This window comes from Rhipicephalus sanguineus, chromosome 3 (assembly GCF_013339695.2).
Source record: "Rhipicephalus sanguineus isolate Rsan-2018 chromosome 3, BIME_Rsan_1.4, whole genome shotgun sequence".
Classification (NCBI taxonomy): Eukaryota; Metazoa; Arthropoda; class Arachnida; order Ixodida; family Ixodidae; genus Rhipicephalus; species Rhipicephalus sanguineus.
Window position 1 is genome coordinate 124045668 of NC_051178.1, and position 21969 is coordinate 124067636.

The 21969-nt window shown below is 45.9% G+C and overlaps 1 protein-coding gene across 2 annotated transcripts in view; it reads right to left on the bottom strand.

The window, feature by feature from the left end:
* Positions 1-21969, bottom strand: part of LOC119387063 (V-type proton ATPase subunit H) — a 31956-nt gene that overhangs the window by 1428 nt on the left and 8559 nt on the right. Inside the window, exons 1-11 of one of the 2 annotated variants that reach the window (XM_037654363.2) lie at positions 16017-16329; positions 15433-15514; positions 14158-14350; positions 13358-13471; positions 12630-12734; positions 11013-11110; positions 10001-10108; positions 6099-6183; positions 4298-4476; positions 3655-3780; positions 2892-2993 (exon numbers count right to left, since the gene is read on the bottom strand). In XM_037654363.2, coding sequence (XP_037510291.1) covers positions 2892-2993; positions 3655-3780; positions 4298-4476; positions 6099-6183; positions 10001-10108; positions 11013-11110; positions 12630-12734; positions 13358-13471; positions 14158-14350; positions 15433-15514; positions 16017-16080 — 1256 coding nt within the window. In that variant the 5' untranslated portion in view covers positions 16081-16329. Of the gene's footprint in view, positions 1-2891; positions 2994-3654; positions 3781-4297; positions 4477-6098; positions 6184-10000; positions 10109-11012; positions 11111-12629; positions 12735-13357; positions 13472-14157; positions 14351-15432; positions 15515-16016; positions 16330-21969 lie in introns of those variants that run through there. The other variant, XM_037654364.2, reaches the window with a different exon arrangement.

The following is a 21969-nucleotide window of genomic DNA, read 5'->3' on the forward strand; positions in this document are numbered from 1 at the left end:
GTGATGATAACAGCATTTAAACTACATTTAATTTAGGTAATATTGAATTACGCTGGGGCAAAATCATAAGAGAGGTTTTTAGTGTGTGCAGTATCCCGGTATAAGCGAAGGGGTGTAGCAATACTGGGTTACCGGTCACTGGAAAATTTCAGAGTACCGCAAAGGTAGGCTGCACGCAGGCAACATTGGGCGGCGGCGGCCATTTCCCTTCCGGACCGTCCGGCTCGTTGGTAACGTGTGTTGAGAAGTGTCCGATCTTTTTGCCTCGATGCCGTGTTATGCTCGGCGTAACTGCAATATGTGTGCGTGTGTTTCTTCAAAAGAATATCAGAAGTGATTTCGACACATCGACAGTCATGAATCGACTGCGCGGTAAGCGGTGTAGCTAATGAAACGTACGGCGAATGTTGCCATGTGCTTGCGAAATCTCTTCGTGGCTTCATCGGTCTATTTTTGTTTCACGGCCGGGTGTGTTCGCAAGGTCCGGAGCTGTAGACATAGTTGCATTTGCGTAATGACCGTGCGAGATGCCATTTACTTCGACACTTGGTGAATGTTGACTGTTTGCGCTAGCTTTGCAGTCGGTGTTCAGGTTCACTTCATAGCGCATTCGAGAACATTATCCAACATCGAGAACATTCAGCATGGCGTCCTTTGACACATCGCTGACGCATACCTTACTTGCGCGCCATGCTCGCTGTTCAGCTGGGTGTTATCTGTAATAGAAGTGGTGTGTGTACGGTAAGTGGAAGTTGTGCGTGAAGTATTTGTCTCAGTTCGGAACGCCAGCAGCTGAACGCACGGGCGAATTGGCGTGCGGTAGGTAAGGTGCATCTTATTTTGCGAATACGTTGTCATTTCCTAACAGATACGTAGCAAATAGGCCATCAAAAATGATTGATGTCACTACTCAGTTGTTTCATTTCCTATTTTTTGTCTCCTTAATATTCCCAACGTTGCAGTGCATTTGCAAATATTTTGCTGTGTTCCGACAATTTTTTTTTGGCGTTGCCAGCGCGTAAACAGCGGGGGTTCGGTTTCTGCACTGCTTTTAATTTCAACTTTTTTTTTCGTAATGCACTCTTGTTAAAACTTCCTCGGCGCAGTGCTTTATGTTATTTTGATCAGAAATACCACATCCCGGAAATTTTTAACGCGCATGCTACTTCAACACAGTATGTATATAGATCTAAAGCTAGGATGAAATCGATTCCCTCAATGCGTGGGAGGATAAGCCGTTTTTTTTTTTTCGCTGTGACCATTTCTCACCCACTAAACAGCATTGTAAGGGTACGCTCGGTGCAATGCAGCATTAGCAACATTTTTCTTTTTTAAATAAAATACGCTTAATATCATTGCCTTATATCAAGTATATCAACAGAGTTCCACGCTTCAGTTATGCACAGTGGCAAATGATCATGCGGCAATTGCCTTCAAGGTATACAGTAAACAGTTATTATTTTAATAAGTCTTCGATTTCGCTCTCGTGCGTGACACGCTTATAACTCGAAATGCATGCACAATCTGTTCAACAGATCGAGATATAAACAGCCGAGCAAGTATAAAGGTATGTAGTTTTCAATATCACTGAACATAGCAGACCGAAAAGGTGAAGTATCCTGTTGCATGAGAGCTTTTCCAGCATAGTTTGTGTAGTTCACTGCAGGAAGGAGTGTTCTTCGAGGGGGGCGAATTCATTCCGCGGCCAACTTTGCAGCCACGTACAACGACGCTCTTTGACGTTAATGTTTCCCACACGGAATGCAAAAATATACGAAATTCCCAGAGCAGCTCGCCAACAACGTTCGGTTACTGGTGAGCTATTCTCTGGCATCTGCATGACGCGTTTAAAAAAGCGACGAAATACTTCTAGGGACCGTGGTACTGCTAAATGTCCGGCTGCGCTCTGCATTCAACGCGCCTGCACCCAAAGCGCTTGGAAGGGATATGGCGGCGAGAGGTCACGTGATGCGAGTAAGCCAATCGCGGCGGCGGCGGCGCGCGGAAAACAGATGCGATACTCTGAAATTTTTCTAGTGACTCTAGTTACCGGGCGATGGCTTCGACACCTTGTGACGCTTCGTGAAACCACAATCATGGACACGTTTCTTTTCGCTTAGTGTTCTTGAGGGGGGAAAATGATTAAAAAGGCAACTCATTCGTAATTATGCCGCTGCAAGGCATTCACATTGGAACTAGAACGCCCGATGTTTCTGTAGTAACAATTTTGTGCTTGCCTGGTACACCATGGCCCGGCTAGATGGCGCCACCTATCCAGCCTGTCAGCGTCTTTAGGCCTCTCACGTTTGGGGATTCAGTATTCGAGGTCGCTCTAGCCTCGGTAATCCGGCTGAAATTAGGTGATCGTAAGTGGCGCTCGCACTTTGGCTTATTTTGACTCGGGGGCTGGAGTCTCCGCGAAGCGGATATAGCGAGTAGCCACGAACGAAGGCGGATTTGCAAGATAGGGACGTGAACGTAAAGCCTATCCGGCGAGTAGTTTACGTTCCGCAAAAGTTTAGGTTCCGTAAAGGTTCGTGCATGCGCACGTTCCATCCGGTATCCGGAACACGGTAACGTAAAGAAGTATACGTACAAGCTAAAGCTCCCTAATAACTTCATTTGCAATAATTGTGCACACCTTAAATGACAAATTTTTTTCTATTACTGATGTCAGGGACCAGTTGCATGCATACCTTCTGCATCAGACATCTTCAGCTAAATATATTTTAGTGCATGTTGGTCAAATGCGTTCAACTCTAAGAAGCTGCTCACTCTGCTGCTAAGTGAGAATATTAGTGCATGTGCACAGCAAAACTCCTTGTGCCATAACTTAGCTTGAAATAACGAAGGAACAGTTAGTGAGACCAAGAAACAAAGCCACACTCAACTGTTTTCCTCGTGGATAGTACCGGACATACTCTCCAATGTCATGGGCAGCGACACTCAGGACAAGGGGATCTCTGCTGGTCTCCAGCAGACGCACCAAGATCCTGTTGTAAAAAAGCAGAAAACACGCATTCACACTTAGCATCACATATTCCCCAACAATTTTGTGTGTCGCGCTCAAATTCGACACAGTGAGCGCATGTTACAACAGTTGATCACGAGTGTATGACTACTGACCAAAGAGCGGTCTTGCACAATAAAGAAATAGGGATCGAGGGGCCTGAAGGTGGTTGCCACACAAATTTCAGAATGAGAAGATCACTTCTGCAAGTGTTACTGACAGGGAAATCGACCTGTAACATTGGCATTTTTAAATAATTTTGAGAAAAGCTCGAATCAATTTCAGCTGCTGTTGCACTACTAGAACAGAGCATTCTTAGGCATACAAACAAGAGGACTTACTAAGAACGGAGTACAAATAATCTTAAATGCATACAGTTCTACAATGCTTTGTAGTTATGCCATAAACATAGGCGGCTTCACAAACCCAGAAATGTCTTCCAATGGGCCCTGATGAGTAGGTAGTCTGCTACACCAGTGTGCTACACAATGTCACTAGCTCAGAGGCCAGGTAACACGTGATAACAGCAGCACGTGCGGTAAAATTGTACAGCGCTGTCACACTGCCCTTGTGACAAATACAAACAAGCTGTTTACTCAGTCATGAGCTGACCCAGCTACTACTTTCCACGGCCTCTCACTCACTTGAGCAGCTCGTAGTTCTTCTCGTTAAGCTTGTCCGCATTCTCCCGCCAGAACTTCTCTGAGCTGTGCACGGGGCCCCATTCAAGACGACCAGACTTGATCTCAGTGGCATACTCATCGAAGGAACTGTAAGCGGGAACAAAACGGGAACAGATCGGGAACATTTCAGACTATTTCCACAGTATGGACAGCACGAAAGATACCAGACATTCCACAATGGTGAGCAACGTTAAAAATTTAGGCAGATAAGATCCAGCTTTATTATTTGAGCAAAACTGCTCTTCAGTGTTACAACATAAGCAATTGTATGCAGCGCACTGGTTTAGCGGCGGATATGAAATGTATACAGTTCTTTAATATATTAACAAATTAGCAATACATGTTTACCCGCTATGGCACATTGTTCATGACTGTAGCTTTGCGATAATCAGTTCAACCACTTCACTGTGGCTCTGTTTGTGAGAGCTGCTGCTGCTGCCTCTTACTGTGCAGAGGTGTGGTGGCCAGCATTTTACCACAGAGGGGGCAGGTACTATGGTAGAAGTCCTTCAATGGGCTAAGTTGCTCCTGAAGGAACTAGCTAATGGGTCAGATAGCACAAAGGAAGGGAGAAATACTGACATGAGGTATCAACTGTCCATACCTCATGTCCTGGACGCTGGTGTTGAGCTTCTCCTCCAGGTACTCAATGTCCTCCACAATGTCAGGGTCGGCAAACTTCTTGCCCTGAAGTATCTCAAGCTGCCTTGACACCTTGCACTGCACCATGGCGATGGCATTGTCCCTCTTGATCTCATTCTCGTCAGGCTTCTCGATCAGATTCTGCACATTCCAATGGCCAGGAAAAAGTGAGAGAAATCCACACAATAACAAGCGCACCCAGATGTTCTATTAGATGACCAGTTAGCTAGACAGATGGTGGATGCTTAAAGGGCCCCTCACCAGATTTGACAATTTTGAGCTAACGAGTGCAATGCATACACTGGGCGTTCACGATCACGTCTGCCAAAATTTGCACCGCTACGCGCAGCGGAAATGGGTCAAATTTCAAGGTGAACGCTGCTTGGCCTCCTCTCGCGGGCGCGCGCCCAGAGAATGAGGGGATGACGTACATGAGAAAATGACCCTACGTAGATGGTAGTGCTGTGACGTCGCTCCTCTACGTAGACGACTGTGCTCTGACGTCGCTAACAGTAGCATGTGACACTGCGACAATTATTTGACACGACATGTGTAGTCTGTGTAATTTGTTGCTTAAATAGAATAATATAACTTGAGAGAAATAATGAGACACACAAAGGGAATGTGTGCGTCTTTCTCATTTTTTTTTTTCGTGAATTGCAGTGAGATGTGGGGCTAATGTGCCTCCGTTTCCCATGCGTTCGTGTCCCCGCGGTTAGCGCATCGAGCAGACGCCAGCCCTGGAAATGAAAGTAATGTTCTGGCGCGTTCGAGCATTCATTATGCTCATTTATTCTACCGTGTCCAAGTAAACAATGCGGCACTGGCTCATGATACCACCACTCTCGTGCCCGTACAAATGTTGCAACTTTCATGCCCGTCTCGCAGAAAGAGGCAGTACACCACAGAGAACACCGACACAACGCCCACGGCCGCTACATAAAAAAAAGGTAGCGGCCGTGCAATGCCGCTCGCGTGCTCAGGCTGGCTCGGGCACGCAAGCCTACACAGGTTGAGTGGCAAGGGTTTGAAACTCGCCTCCTCGCATCGTGGTTTCGCACCGCTACAAATTATTGTTTTTCTCAGCTCCTAATGAACCTATTTGAAAAATTCTTGCGGCACACTGCTCTTCATTCGGCACACAACAACTTCCAACGTCTAACTAAAATTTGCTATGTTGCCTGGTGAGGGGCCCTTTAAAGAGATAGCGTAGAAAATTTTAAGGCAAGTATTTTCCCATCTCTTTGTGCATGCTGAAAGCATGAAGTACTTTAGCCTACCCCTGCTGCAAACCAATTCTGTAAATTTCTACTGGCACATGCGACACTCTCCACTCTAGACACCTATCTTTGCTTTGGTAGTGTGCTCTTTGCAATGTACAGCCATGGACAATTGAAATGTGAAGAAGTTATGGGATGACTAAAATGCATTCTTTTGTTCTTGCTTTCACCAATGCACATAATGTGATGATTTCAGCTTATACGCTTGATTTGAAGCATAAACATCTTCGGCATCCACATTATAGCAAGTCCCTAATACTGCTCTCAAGTTACCAAAAAAACCTATTTCACTTTATAATCTTTTGTCTGTGTTTCATTTAATTGCCCATGACTACATACAGATTAAGCTCACATTATTTAAAACATCGGAAACACTGTCAGCAGAGCTGCAGCCGAGATACACAACTCGAAATGTCAGAAAGTTCGGCACGAATAGTGGAGACACTCTTAACAGATTATACAGTATATAAAATGTTTCCAAACCCTGAATGTTGCCAGAATAATCCTTGCCACTTTCTCTTTTCCCGATTCGCTCAGGATGTCAGCCAGGATTGGTATGATGTTGTACCTGCAGAAGTGGCAATCAATGTGCTTACATCAGTGTTACTAAACTTTCGTAACGTATCCACTGTTACTAAACTTTCGTAACGTATCCACACGGCTCAGTTGCATGATTTAATTTAAGGGTTCCAGCACTTCTTAATGGTTGTCACCCAATGATAGACAGCTTGAAAATGTTCCAATCTCGCAATTAACCACAAACTGCTACTGCTTAGAGTAGTGCCCTTCTTGATGGCAGGAAACAGTACCAGCAAGTGCTGTCAACACAAGCATTAGCAATGACCTTTTATAAAACCATTTGTAAAGAAGTGAAATGCTCCAGATGCTCAGTACGGAGCGAAGCTTTGCCCAGGTTTTTTTGTTTTGCTGTATCAGCACCAATAAAAATTTTCAAGTGAACAAACATTTTCCTGTGTCTCTTACAGACAGCTCCGAACTAACTCCGCCAGTAACAATACATAGTGAAGGACAAAGTCACATCATTAATAAGCTGTGGCTTCAGATCACAATCACAGACGGTGGTTGCCTGGTGCTTATCACATATAAAAAGAGCTAATTCAATTTCTAAGGCTTGTCAGTGTGAGCACACCCATAACCTAGCAGCAACACGCACATCCTAACTCCCACTGAACAGGGTAAGCATGTTTCATCTAAAAACCAACCTAGACCTCTGGCCGACCTGAGCAAAAACTCGTGATGCAGAAAATAAAAAATTGCATAACATAACTGAATATTAAGAAGGACTGAAGAACATTTCTTGTATGTTGTCCTATTATATTTCATTACATATTTGCTGAAAAACATTAACTTCGGACTGCAGAGTAAAGCGCGGAGTGAAAACGTCTGCGAACATGTTCTATACATTTGGTCAACTTTTGAGATGTTCAGGCAAAGGACATCAAGAAAGCTGCTTTATCAGAATACACTGCTTAATCATGGGTAAGGATAGCAGTCATATTCGGACAGACTAATTACAGAATACTATCTTGTGGCCAGTTCACTGTTTTAATAATCATGTCTACAGTGGAACTTCGATTATACGTCCCCCGCGTTTTACGATGAATTGGCTTGGTCCCGGCAAAACCCCCATAGATATAATGTATTAAAAACCTCAATTGTACGTCGCAATTTTACGCCGGCCCCGCCTCGTACGACGCTTCGCTGGACTGTCCGAGAAAAAAAAAAGACCTACGATGATGCGGGCTGGCAAGCAAACACACTGTGGCTGGGCGAAAAAAGTCGGGAAACCGAGGAACCGAGTTCGTATCCGCGCTGCCACCACAAGGCCTCTTCAATTTTTCGACACGTGGTCGGCCATAGCTAGCCAGAGCCAACGTCGGCCGGAGCCAACCGGAGCACATTCGTGTTGTCGCATTGCACTGCGCACTTCCGTTGTCGCCTTTTTTTTTTTCTCTCTCTTCTTTTGGGTGGTTTTGTAGTGACCGTTGTGAGCAGATAACATGGCAGATAATTTCGAGCTCGCTTTCTGGTATGCGATAACTTTCACTAGATTTCGTGTCGTTATACCGGACGTGTTGAACGGCGATTGTTGAGCCAACGTTTGCGACAGCCGCGGGAACCGGAACTCGCCGCTGTCTAGCTACCAGAGGGCTGGGGCGTTTTAGCCGCTCGCGATTGGTCGAAGCTTGCAAATCGAATAGGCCTACTGCCGTGCTGCCATTCAGCCATTCCTTCACGTGTTTGCCTCATCGGATAGTTGTGCTGCGCTGCAGCTGCTGTGTCCACGTGCAAAATTTTCTGTGTTCGGACATTGGTGTGCGAGGAAGCTTTCGAATTGTTGGTTGCGAGTGCTGCGTCTCGCAATGTCGCGGAACCGAAAACCGCTGACGCTCGGGAAAAGCTTCGCATAATCGAGGAGGCGGAGAAGCGGTATGGAGCAACAAAGGCCAGCATTGCCCGCGACCTGAACATTCCCGAGTCGTCGCTGTAAACGATCCTCGCGAAGAAGGACAGCATCCTGCTAAATGCGGCAAAGTTCGGCCTGAACAGGAAGGTCGTGAAAGATGGCAAATATGCTGCCATGCAGAAGGCCCTCGTTGAGTGGTTGCGTCAGGCCCGCAGTTCAGGAATTGCCGTGGATGGCGCAATTTCGAAGGAGAAGGCTGAGACAGTTGCATTGCGCTGCGGCACTGACGACTTTAAAGCCTCCAATGGCTGGTTGGATTGCTTTAAAAAACGCAGTGGAGTTGTGTACAGTCGCTGCTGTAGAGAGAGCGCGTCAGTCAGCTCCGACACTGTAGAAAAGTGGACTGCATTGCTGCCGGAATTGATACGGGAATAAAAGCTGTCCGACATGTTCAACGCGGACGAAACTGGATTATTTAATAATATGCAGCCAGAACAGACATTGGCATTCAAAGGAGAGAGCTGTCACGGGGGTAAGCGAAGCAAAGAGCATCTTACCGTACTGCTTTGCGCTAATGAAGAGGGCTCTGAAAAGTTTCCTGCCCTCGTGATCGGCAAGTTTGAGAAGCCGCGATGCTTCAAGAATTTGAAAAGGCTGCCGTGCCAGTACACGTTCAACCGGAAAGCCTGGATGACGGCTGCTATGTTTTCTACATATCTGCAGCAGCTGGACTCCAAAATGGGGGCTAAGAACAGAAAGATTCTTCTTCTGCTTGACAATGCGCCATGCCATCCATCAGATATGTCGCATTTGAGAAATGTGAAAGTTGCATTTCTGCCCCCCAATTGCACTAGCCAGCTGCAGCCACTTGACGCTGGCGTCATCAAGTGCATGAAACAGAAATATCGGAAGTTTCTGGTGCAGCGTCGGCTGGCGGGTATGGAACGCAAGAAGTTGGATAAGAAGCTTTCTGTGCTTGATGAAATGCACTACATTGCTAGTGCATGGGACGCAGTCACGCCAGAAACCATCGCCAACTCCTTCAGGCACTGCGGCTTTAATAGAAGTGGTGCTTGTTCTACCAGTGAAGCTGCAGTGCCTGTTGACGACGAACCAGAGTTCGGCAGCCTGGAGCTGCCTGGATCTTTCGCGGACTATGTTGGTGCCGACAACGACGATGCAGTGTGCAGTGAAGTGTCGCTGGATGACATTATCGAAACTGTGCGTCCCGACACTGCGGGAACTTCTGACGAGGAAGAGATGGACGACGCTGCAGAGGCTAGCGCGTCCGTACAGACTTACGCGGACGTGTTGTGCTACGTCGACCACATTCGGCGGTTTGCTTGCGCATGCGACGAGATCGGCGACTTGCTGCCAGATGTTGCAGCTATCGAAAGAAAGCTGATGCGTCGTGGCTGGGCAAACTCTCAGAAGAAAATCAGATTTTTTTAAAAGGTGAGAAATAAAGGTTCGTTCACACCTCTGATAAAATGCGTGGTTGTCATTTTTTCAATTAATTTAATCTACGTTCCTCGGAGCAGCGTAGGTTTGTGCTGCGGACTTTCTTAGGCATTATGTGCCCGCTGCTGTAGGGCCAGGGGCGTAGCCAGAAATTTTTTTCGGGGGGGTTCAACCATACATTATGTATGTTCGTGCGTGCGTTTGTATGTGTGCATGTATATATATGCAAGCAAAATTGAAAAATTTCGGGGAGGGGGGGGGGGGGTTTGAACCCCCTCAACCCCCCGCAACAATGACCATCACTGCCTATATTCTCGGTTTTTCGATTATACGACGCCCGGATTATACGACGATTTTGTGCTGTCCCCTAAAAGTCGTATAATCGAAGTTCCACTGTACTTAGTCCCAAAGACTGCATCAGCCATTTGAGGTAACCAAATACTGCAATAAACACCATCACATCTCCAGGTTGTATATACAGACTGAGGGGTCTTACTTGCTCATCCGCTTGGCCAAGTCTACATTGAAGGTGAGGACCCAGAGGCAGAAGGTAAGTTGGTACTGGATTTGGAAGTTCACACGACCAGCCAGCACTGTCACAATGCTGTAAAATGAGAAACAAGACATCACGAAAAAACTCTCGTGTGCCGCTCTTTCCTCGACATGTTTTGCCTTATAGCCTGATCAATGCGGTTATGCTGTTCCATGAATAGACTTATATGGGCACAAACCGTTGTTGCAGAAACGTCATATTGATACAACGAATTATTTTTTAACTGGCTGCCATACACACAGTCATAGGCGTGCGCAGAATTCTCCGTCGGAGGGGGTGGGGGTGGAGGCAACGGTTCATCCCCCCCCCCCCCCCAATTGCCAGGTCAAAGTATGGGGCAGGCTTTTAGGTCACTAGTCCCCCCTCCCATGCGCACGCCTATGCACATACTTAAACTGACGAGACATGATAGAGTGAGCCTGCAGGCATTGTCGCATCTTGAGCTCTACGTTGGGGTGTTATAAAATGTACCATCTTGGCCAGTTAATCGTGATGGTTGCAAGTATCCGTGTGTCCCATTCTGATGTTCTTTGCCGTCTTCCTAGGCTTGTACGTTTCATTGAGAAGACGAGCGTAGCAAAGGTCGAATGCCCAGATTCCAAATTTCAGTGCTGCAAACACTACATGTTTGTCTTTCCAGTGTAATACGCACATATGAATGAAATCACACTTACGTATTACATGCGCAGTGGCTTAACTCTCATGCAGTTATTGTATAAGTGTTCTGCCTAACTTTATATCAAATTCATGCTGTTTCAAATGAGAAGCACTGGCAATGACTTGGTGAAAGGAACAAACCACTGCAGCGTCTCTTAACACAAGGAAAACATACCCATGCCAGTATGTGATAACGCTGCATGCACGACAGAAGTAAAGAAAGACAAGAAAGTAACATTAAAAAATGCAGGTAGTGGGAAAACCTTAAAGAAAAAGGACTGAATTGTCCTATACATACGTTGAGATGCCGTCAATGGCAACAAAGGCTAGCTTGTACTCGTTGATCCGCAGCATCATCTGAAGACACCGGGCCACGGACTGGATGTAGTCATTGTTCTGTGTGCCACAAAAAAGGACAGTAGGCAGCCATGTGTCAATATCATAGCCAGCTAACAATTTGAGTGAAATAAAGAGTAAGAAATACGAATAAAACAAGAAAAGATAGGTATATACTGGCCTAATTCAGTGATCAGACTAAAGTGCTGTTCGAGCATATCTAACTATGTACAGCCCAGAATACAGCTTTAAGATGAGAATATAAATAGAGAATATAAATGAGAATATAAAAGGGCGAATTTTTTCAAACACCAGGTGTCCCATTCATGCATGTTGTATCACAGGACGGCACCAAAAACAAGAGAACAAGATGATGACGCCCCCGTACACGCACACACACGTGTGTGTTTATTATACTAATAGTCATGTTGCAGATGATTAAGGTGAATGACACAAGTGGTGCCATGCTTTTGCCCAGCCTCATTCACCGAAACTTTGGAAATGCCACAGAAAGCACGAAAAGACTATCTGTGCTTTCTGTATCAGCCAGTGAGTTAGAACAGGTGTAGTTCTCTGCATGATGCTAAAAGCCCCCAATAAGACAAATGGTTAGAAGTTACAAAGTCAAAAAACAAGTCCCGCAATCATTCTATCATGCTGTGTAACATACCTGACTGTTTTCAAGCTTTTTTGCCTGACATTTGCAGTGACGTCATACAAAAAAATTCCATACACTGAATAAACATGTTCCTCCTCCTGTTGCTCAATCAGCAAGTGGCTCGTGACATACTGTACTGCATCTACAGAGGCAGAGCACGTGAATGTGTCCCATGGCAATATTTTTCTCTCGTGTAAAAAAGAATGTGACCACAGAAAATAAAACAGCGTAATCCTGTAGTTAGCACGGTGACCGTACACTGACGGTTGAGGAGTGCACTTGCTTGCAACGATTAAACATCACCAACCCTACGAATATGGGAGAATAAGCTGTGTATGGCTTGACAAGGGAACAGCGCTCTTTCTTTTCTACAGTGATGAAATGCTGGCCCCACATTGTTAGCAAAATTCAAAATGTAGTTTGAAAGGTTGGCATATGATATAAAACTTGGCCACACGCTCCAGTCAATCACACTATCTGAGGTTCTGCAGATGTCCAGAAACAGATGGCGCGGCATCGCAAGACACTACAGCTTATTCATAACGCTGTCTTGGAAACAATTCTAAGGGCACGTTTGACTGATTACCTTCAAGAGATATAGTGGTGCGACTTAAATTTGGCTTGTTGAAATGAACAACTCTGAACACATTTTTATCGTTCATTCAGAATGATAGGATCTATTATGGAGCGCTCAAATGTAGTCACCTTCGAGATAGGAATATGACCGAGATCCTACAATCTCGATCACGTGGCACTTAGACTGTCCTAGGAACAGTCAACATCTGGCTGGGTCTCTGAGAGACAAAGCGCAGTAGGAACCAGTCAAATGTACCATAAATGTCGATCGCTGAACATATTTTCGAAGTTTAGTATGGCGTTTTTCAGCTTATCAATCAACCAAGTTTTACGTCGGTTACTCACCGGCATGCGAAGTTGGTCTTTGAGCCACATGAGGTAGTGCTGCAGGTCGGAACCCTCCATCAGCTCGCGGCTCCAGCAAGCAATCTTGGCAATGATGCGACTCGTCTAGTTTCACAGAATACAAAATCAGTGCACAAATTAGCTGCATCGAGATGCAATGTAACAGTGTATTTGTTTGCAGTAAAATGGTAAAACACTTTCTCTTACAAGAATTCCAAATGGCATATGCCCAATGAAAAAAGTCACATCTCCTTAGCATACCAAAGGTTGCTCCCACACATTCGCTTTACAACCCACGAATGATTGTGATAGAACATTAATTTCAATTTTCCGCATTGCCACATGCATTCAAAGCTTAAAAAAAAAGAAGACGGCAAGTATCCTCACACTTTCCAAGAACAACTTCTATTGGCAATGACCAGACGTACAGTAATTTGACTTTCACATGAAAAAATTTTTAAAGCCAACATGTTGAGAAGCACAGATGATTTTATTGATATGTGTGCGAATTGGTTTGTGCAGCACTAAGCAAGCATATCTCAGTAATACCATATTTGGGCACATACTAAGAGGAGCAGCAATCCTTCACCAGTGCCAACAGAATGCCCTCATCGAAATGTGGCCACCATGGTCGGTACCCTGAGATTAGCAGCATAATAGCAAGGTCACCGGTTTACCACAATGGGTTGAAATTAACTGCGTGTCAAAGATTCTCACACACTGCATACCATATTGACAATGAAGCCATCCGGTCGATTCAGCAAGTTCAGAAACTGGGTCCAGACCGACTCCTTTTTCTTGCGGCAATACTCCTTGAATATCTCCACCCTCGACTTGTCTTCCTGCAAAGTGACAAGGTCGTGTTATGTTTGCAGGTAAAACGAAAAGGCCATAGCAAGACAAAATAAAAGCTCATTCTTTAAGAAAAAAGAAAGTGATGCGAAGACCAAGAGCCATGCTTTAGCAAATAAACTGCAATTTATTTTACTCCTATTGTCACTTAAAAAGCCTGATGCAACATGCGCGCTGTGCAACTAGTCTAAAACCAGGACTGGTCATGTGCGTATATACGGCATTATTGTTTTGAAGACGATGGTTGTTCACATGCCGTAGAGACATACCAAGCCACCCATAACTTGCTCATTGCAATATCAATTTACTCAGATGCAGCACAGTAACGCTTCAAGCAAGAAACAAGAGTCAAATCAAACCTTCATAGCTGTTTGCACTCAACATAATTTCATCATAACAGTTTTTTTTTAATTGTTTATGTAATAAAAAGATTTTACAGTGTTAGCGACTCAATTAATACAATGTCTAGTTTGTTTGCATTAAGCTGCTTTGTACTTACTTACATTACTTATTTCCAATGGGAAGTCGCCTGTACAGTCTGTTGACTATGGCACCTCCCTCTGTATGTTTGTATAATCCCCATTTGTAACGCTCTTATTATGCACAATAAAAGAACACTGAACTCAAAGGTGAGGAGATTGAAGCCCAGCTATTAAAAGACCTTAGCAAGCATTACCTGAAGCATCTCGTCAATCAAGATGAGAATGTACTGGATCGTCTGGTCTCTCGAGATGTGGCCCAGCATGTTGAAGAAGGTCTTGGCCGACTGCAGCCGCTGCTGTTTGAGCAGGTTGGCCCTGCTCTCAGGCGTCGTTGACTGGTCCAGGGCAACAATGAAGTTGTAGTCCTCTTGCGTGATCATCTGGCTCCTGCACAAGATGAACGATGCAACCAGATACAATGCACGCATGATATTATGACATGCGACGTCATATAGCTCGTGCGAAGGACTCGTGAACTTGCTTCACTTAAGACACGCAAAGGACATTACAAAGGCTATGCACAACACACATGCAAAGACAAAACTGGTTGATCACGGCTGGATGAAAGGGCATGTGCTTCATTTTAATAATATGGCAGTGCTGGTGTGAGAGCAGTGATGGGCCCATGAAATTTCATGTAATCGTGGTTTATCCACTGTCATTGGTCAGCATTTACTTGTAGCCGTGGTGACCCTACAGGATGTTTACAGCTGCTTAATAGATATGTAGGATCTATTTGCCCTGTAGAGCCATTCATATACTGATGACGCCTCCCGCATAGGTGGCGTCAAGTCTATGTTTTGTTTTTAACTTTTTGTTGAGTAAAAGCCTGTGAAAAAGCTTTGGTAACATATAACCTAATACAGGTAGGTCCAAAACTGCTGCACCGAATAGCAATGCCAACCAGCAATAGTGAACTAAGCAGACGTGTACTGAAACTGTATGCGAGAAGTCGCATACAGTCGTGATTTTTCACAAGTTAATTTTTACTCTATGGGGCCAAGTGAGCAGAGCTGGCTCACTGAAAGCTGTTATGTTGTGGCACTTCGCTAATAACACAAGTAAACTCATCTAGTTAAAACTGTGCACACCCGTATGCAGCAGAAGCACACAGCTTTGCGGCAACATTAATGTAGTCTATAATGTGAAATAGGCCTCAATGCAAGTTTTGCATGACTGAGAATTGGCCAGTGCTACTTATTGTGGTACATTGAAATTGCTGGTTTCACACTAGTAATTTGACTCTAGTTTTTTTTTTTTTTCCTTGAGACGTACGCATATCTCGTGCATTGTTTGTGCTGGTTCGTGCAAAATGCATGTGGCTCACGAGCAACTACCATGTGTCACCATGGTAACTTGCTGCCTACGTCCATCGTCCATCGAACCCCAAGATATACATATGGGACCTTCTCCTGCATACAAACATTATAATTTGTTACAATGCGAAAGTGCAATATTTTACTACTCACTGGAGGTAGGACTGCCAATTGACCCTTTGTTGCCGTATTTCATTTGCTCTCTGATGAAGAACGCTGGTTGCAGCCACCACACCTAGAATGATAGAATAAGTAAAGTGGATATTAGTATGAGTCCAGCTCGCTTACGCTAAAGGAAACTCGCGACTCCACATTGGAGGCTTGGAAGAGCGACATATTTCGGATACGCACAGAAAGATGCTTTCAACCTGTAACAATCCGCATTTTCAGCTTGTCGCATAAATGTTCTGTAGCTACCATAAACATAACCGTAACGTAACTGAAACCAAGTTGACAAACAAGGTGGAAATCACACTTAACGAAACATGGTTAAATGACACGTTTAGTATGACGAGTCGACGATGAACATCCCATGAAAAGTTAGCTTATATTTTCCAGGATTTACGCTACAGTGAAGTGCGTCTAAAAGAAGCAATCGCAGGAGCAAAATGATAGTTTAGTGCACCTGGCAGCGGTTGCACTGCGGACAGCAGCGCAATAAAAACGGCGCGTCAAAAGAAAATGAGCACACCCGCCATAACTAACGTCTAGAAGATGCAGTGAGTGAAATTACAAACCTCCTTTTTCGAAATCATCGGGCAAACCCGTTAAGACGGAGCCGATATCCGCGCTCAGAGACATGTTTTGCGACAGGTAGTGGAGACGGCAGCAGCAGACGTCACGTGAGAAGACACCGATGCGGCACACCCCGCAATGGGGCAAGTAATCGAGAAGTAAGCGGACACCGCTCGACTCCAAGCTCGCCTACTGCTTCCGAGCAACACGTTAAACAGTCACGACGATAAACAGTCCACTAAACGAGACCTTTAAATGCGAGATCGCGAGAAAATAACACAGGAATCAACGCGACTGGCGGCTCCCCGGCAAGCATACCCGATTGTCGCATCAGTCAGCTGTGATAGGCTAACTTTTCTACTATGTCGTGATAAAGACTTCAAACGCAAGAAATGCTAGAACGAATGTGTACAATCAAATATCTTTTACTGCTCTTTAAGCAATGAGTCGTTCGAGTGGTTTTGAGCAAGGAGTTGTTGCAGTGATCACCGCTGTAGGTCGCGAGGGGTCATTTTAAGCGCGAGATTCAAATTCAAAAGCTCGCAGCATGTCTCGCTCGGAAATGCTTCACGCGTTCGCCTTTGACTCTTATTGTGGCCTCAATACTTTGCATTTCTTAACTGCAAGGCCCTGTGAAAGTGTCGCTGGCGATTGTAGGCCTCTGACATTCGGTTTTCTTTACGAGATAACATTACCGACAAATAACGTACCTTTGCACTTACATTTAGGTGCATGCAGGTGGTCTACATTTTTTGAGCCCTCCACTACTGCGTGCCTCATAACCGTATCTCGGTCATGGCATGTAAAACCCCCCAAAATTATTACATTATAAGAAGCCTGCTATAGTATACAAATCATGTATGGAAAACTTATACGTCGCTATATGCCTTTTTTATGGAGCAGGCAGCGCTGGACTCGTCTACCACCCCACCACCATTACCTCACCAGGCCGCAAACCTTATGCAGTCCCAATTACCGGCTGAATTTTGTTGCGGAAATGAACCACACATAAATGAACCATGTGGAAATCATGAACCTACGCAGAGTATGAACAATGCGCAATCCAGGAGTTGTCTACTATAACCATGGCAAATTTATTTTGTATGCCTTCTTCCCTCAGTACACAAGGCACGCACCCACGCAAAAAGCGACATTTTCTTGTTCAGACAAGACCGGGCATTTAAAATCGCTCAAAAACAATACTTTGACATGAGAAACTGATAGTTTACAACCTGGAGTTATCATGGGTAGTCTAATCCACACAGGCGCAGGCCTCAGGATTTGGACACCTGACGTTTTCCCACCGGTCCTTTCGAGAGACGACGCCCGATATTGCAGTCCCTACTTCACTTTGAAAGGGTTGACGCTTGAGCAAGTACGTATGGATCCATTGCAAAATGTCAACAGTGCATAGAAGGTTTGGAAAGGGACGGGACAAATAGAGGCAAAGAGCGCTGAGGCGAGGGAGAGGGTGCGAGACAAGAGAAGAATATAAAAGGTGCTCACATCATTGTCACATCATCTGGCATGCTTCAAGCGTACAAGCACCTATGCCCTAAAGCCCAGATAGGTAATCAAATTCTAGATTTGAAAGCGCAATGGGTGAAAAGAGTATTAGCGCACCCTCTATTGCGCTTTCAAATCAAGAATTTGATTACCTAGCTGGGATTTAGGGCATAGGTGCTTATACGCTTGAAGCATGCCAGATGATGTGACAATGATGTAAGCACATTTTCTATTCTTCTCTTGTCTCGCACCCTCCCCCTCGCCTTGTATATATGCACTTTTTATCTAAATAAATCTAGTTGGAAGTCAGCGCTCTTTGCCTCTATTTGTCCCGTCCCTTTCCAAACCTTCTATGCGCTGTTGACATTTTGCAATGGTCCCTACTGTACTGTTTACAACTGGCGTCGCAATGTTAAAAAATATTTGAGCCGCTTCCCACTTTCTATCACCCTGATGGATCCACTTTCTGGAGGTGGAATCCTTGTTATTTTAATAAACATCTCTAAATAGTAACGACGACTGCGATAGCAGCAACAACAACACAGACGATCGCATGTAACCGCATGTATGCGTGATAGTGTACGCGGCCGGCGCTGGCGCGTAATCGATTGTATGGCTGAAGTGCCATGCGCGCTTTCTAAACATTCCCACAAGCAGGAACGCTAAGCAAATACCAAGGCTTCAATGGCTGCAGTGGGGTTTCGGAGTGACGGTCATACGCTCATCCGCCTCGGAAAATATGATACCAATCGACGCTTTCCAATACACGCTTAAAACGAACATAATACTACCATTGGTTTATCTCAGAAGAGAGCATGATTCAAGCACAGCCAGGCACCCAGGAAGGAAAGGTCTGAGAAACACAGACGGGAAAGTCCGGTTCTCATACAAAACGACACAGAAAGAGGGGGGGGGGGGAGAGAAGCGCGCACCGCGTTCACATCTCCTCCGGGGCCCGTCTCAAATATTGCCCTTTTAGGGGCGAAGCTCCTTAAGGCGGCACCCGTTCGTCCCTCGTAGTCGTAGTCGTAGTAGTCGTAGTGCGTAACCAGTCTTACGCTTTGACCTCCAAGGTGGTGCCGGTGGGAGATTTTCCCTGTGCGTTGTTGAACAATAAAAAATTCGCAGCGTGCGCGTTAACTAAAAGCCGAATTCTTCTGTCTCTCATTCCCCATTAGCAGCCATTGGCATGTTCCAGTAGGAAACGTTAGTAGAAGTAGAAGTGTAAGTGTTAGCTAAAAGCCGACTTCTTCTGTCTCTCATTCCCATTAGCAGCCATTGTTTACTTCCAAGGTAGTGCCTGGTGAGATTTCTCCTGTGCGTGATTAAACAATAAAAATTTTGTCCAAAACGCCGTTGATTGATGAAATAAGCCAACGAAAGACGCCAGATGTTTTGTAAAAGCAAAACGAAAGAACGCCAGATGTTTCTAAAGCAAAACGAAAACACGCCAGCTGCTTAACGAAAGACGCCAGATGTTTTCTAAAGCAATGGTTTTCTAAACAATGAAAATTCACAGCGTACATGTAAAATTAAAGTGAGCTGCAAGTCGTCATAACTCATCGAAGTTCGAACCTTTAGTATAAACGCGCCCGATCTCACGTCGGTGATGATGTACTGGGCAGAATTCACGGAAGATTCACGGTTTACCGATGAACCTCCGCAGCTTCGCCCACTCATCATCATTCACTCCGTTGATATGCTGTGATTTTTTTATCCACTAAGCTGTGCGTTCTGGCGCTGCAGTCCCACTCGAAATAGTGTGTCTCGATGCGTGCGCCCGCGCATGAAGACACCCTAGCTATAAAACTCGATTGCATCGTGCGCACGTACAGAAGGCAGCAGGGAGGGTGCGTTGCACTTACGTTCGTTCGCGTTGTCGGCCCCTGATGTACCTTGGGGAGCGTGCATGGTGTTCGTAGAGCTTTCGGAAGGGCTGCCCACCAGCAAGTTTAAGGTGGACTTCAAGAGCGAGCTGAGTGTGGACTGCAGAATCGTGAAGCTGGTCGACGAATCAATCAAGTGAATAAAGTAGAGTCGAACCTTGGATCCGCGGCACTCATCCACGCTGGGGGATTATGCTATACAGCACGGCAGACCGGGACGCCAGCCGTCTTCTTCTGTTTCGTCGTTGCGTTCACAGCTGGCGCGTGCCAATGCCCGCAGACGGTTCCTTCAACCTCGTCGTCTTTGCAGAGTCAGTTCTGTTCGTTTCTTTCTCGGGCCATAGCACATACTTCAGTACAGCGCGACAGTAAACTACCAACTTTAAATAATCTGGTAAAATTTAAGGTTATCAGCCATCGTATATTTCACTTGCTCAATTCGCCTGTAGTGCCTCAGTTGGGCGGCTAAGTCGTCACACTCCTGCTGCTATACCTTGCTAACGCGATCTAGGTTCGAAATAAGCGTTCAACGTACGGCGCGTTCATTGCGCGCACTGCTTCGCGTGGTGTCGTGCGTTCACCCGTCACCACAAGCGGACGCGGTCTTCGTCACTTGGTCGATAGAGGTCGCAGACGTCCGAACGCCAGCTCCGCACCAAAGCAGCCTCTTTCTGCTATTCTTCTATCCCCCCTAGTTCCCGGTGGCGCTGAACCACGCTTCCGTATGTGCTGCAGAAAATTGCGGCAATTTTAAATTTCCGACAGTCCAGCAATGTACTCATGGTAGAGAGCGCTCAGATTCAGACGAGACTGACCTACCTAATTACTATATCTTATAGATTTATGAGGACGCTTATCATTGCTACAGTAAACGTAAATCCTTTACGGTCAAAGTGGTAGGCTTCCCCGCCCGTTGTATCTTACAACGAAAAAGCCAGCTTTACAGGTGCCCGTCACAAACGTTCGGACACGTTCAAAACCTCGCCCATGTTACGATACAAACCCGGTTTATATGGTGTTGATAAAAATTGTTTGTGCCAGCTTCTAGGACAACTTTGCCTGCTAGGCTTACGTAAACCTAGACAGCATCGATCGAGGGCTGATGCTTCACACGTACGTCGCTGCCGCAGACGTATGCGAAGCGGCAAAATGCACGTAACCGCGGTCAGGGTGTGTTAGCGGTGCTGGAGCATATACCAGAACGGAGTATACCTGGGGGGAGTAGCTGTGTGTTGAGGGGCGTACACAAGATAAATTGTTGTCGTTATTTTCTTGTTATTGTTGTTGTTGATATTTATTCACACCAGGTTCGTTACAGCACTGTACAACTCAAGAAGTCTGGAGAGGCCACGCCCACGTGACCGAAGTAGTCCCGCTCAAGCATCGGCAACGTTCTCCGAAGGTGGGGTCACCGGCCGTTCGGCTCATGACGTCAGTCTGAAGTGCGCGCCCATTGGTGCAGGCTTGTGCGCATCCGCCTTTGAGGAGGAAATGCCACGGACTTGCAAAGTTGTACCCGACTATAGAATGAATTCAATCGGTAATCGGGGATGTTAATGCTTTTTGCCAGTGCGTGGGGAGGGAAGTGACCATGTATGATATACATGGCTTGCACCTACGTCACTTGACGTCACTGCTCGGAGCGAGTCGGCCATATTGGTGAACAGCGGTTAGATCTTGTTCAGCGCTGCCTGGTAGCATCTGCGAGTTTCTTCCTCTACTATCGTTATATGCGCAGTTGTAGGCTGCTCTAATCGTAGCGACAGCTGCGGAAGAAAGAAGCAGCCCACTAGTATGAGCTTCTTTCGAATACGAGAGATTATTTAAGGTCAGTGCGAGCGTACGAAAATGCTCAGCGCGAACCGTCAGAGGACCTGGCTGGCGCGCAGAAGGCGTGCAAATTTCGAAGAACAAAACCCCAACGTTCGTGTGTGTGGAGCGCTCTTCATAGGATGTAAGCGAAAAAGAGAGGAGATATGAAGACACTGATTAGCATGGATGCTCTTGTGTTCATAGGAAAGCCGTCCGCGTTGTTCGACGAGACGAACCCAGACTGGGCGCCGCCGTCTCTACGGCTCGGCTACAGCTGCAAACATGCAGGCGCTGCGCGACATGAGTGCACGAAAAAACGGCGTCATGAAAAATGGGAAGCAGAGGCCGAACGGCGCCAGCACAGGCTGATGCGTGTTGATGAAGCCGAATGCGGTTCGCTCCCGATGACGGTCCGCATGCAGTGACTAAACCATCAGCACTACGTTCACATACAGGTGCTACATCCTTCTATGTTTATGACAAACTGGACAGCACAGGAGACGCGCGATCGAAAAACGCGCTGCGGTGTGTGCACCTCGCTGCACTCGCACGAGAACTAAGCGCAAACATCAGCACTTGTTGATTTACCGTTCGTGCATCGCTATTTGATAACTCGGGGCTGGCGAAGGGGCCATTTTCATGAACCATTCAACTTACCTTGCAAGCACGATCAAATTTACGGTCGCGAAGCTCGTATTCAGACAGGCTCTTTGCACAGCCGATGGTAAAGTAGTCGTGCGGTTCCATTAAT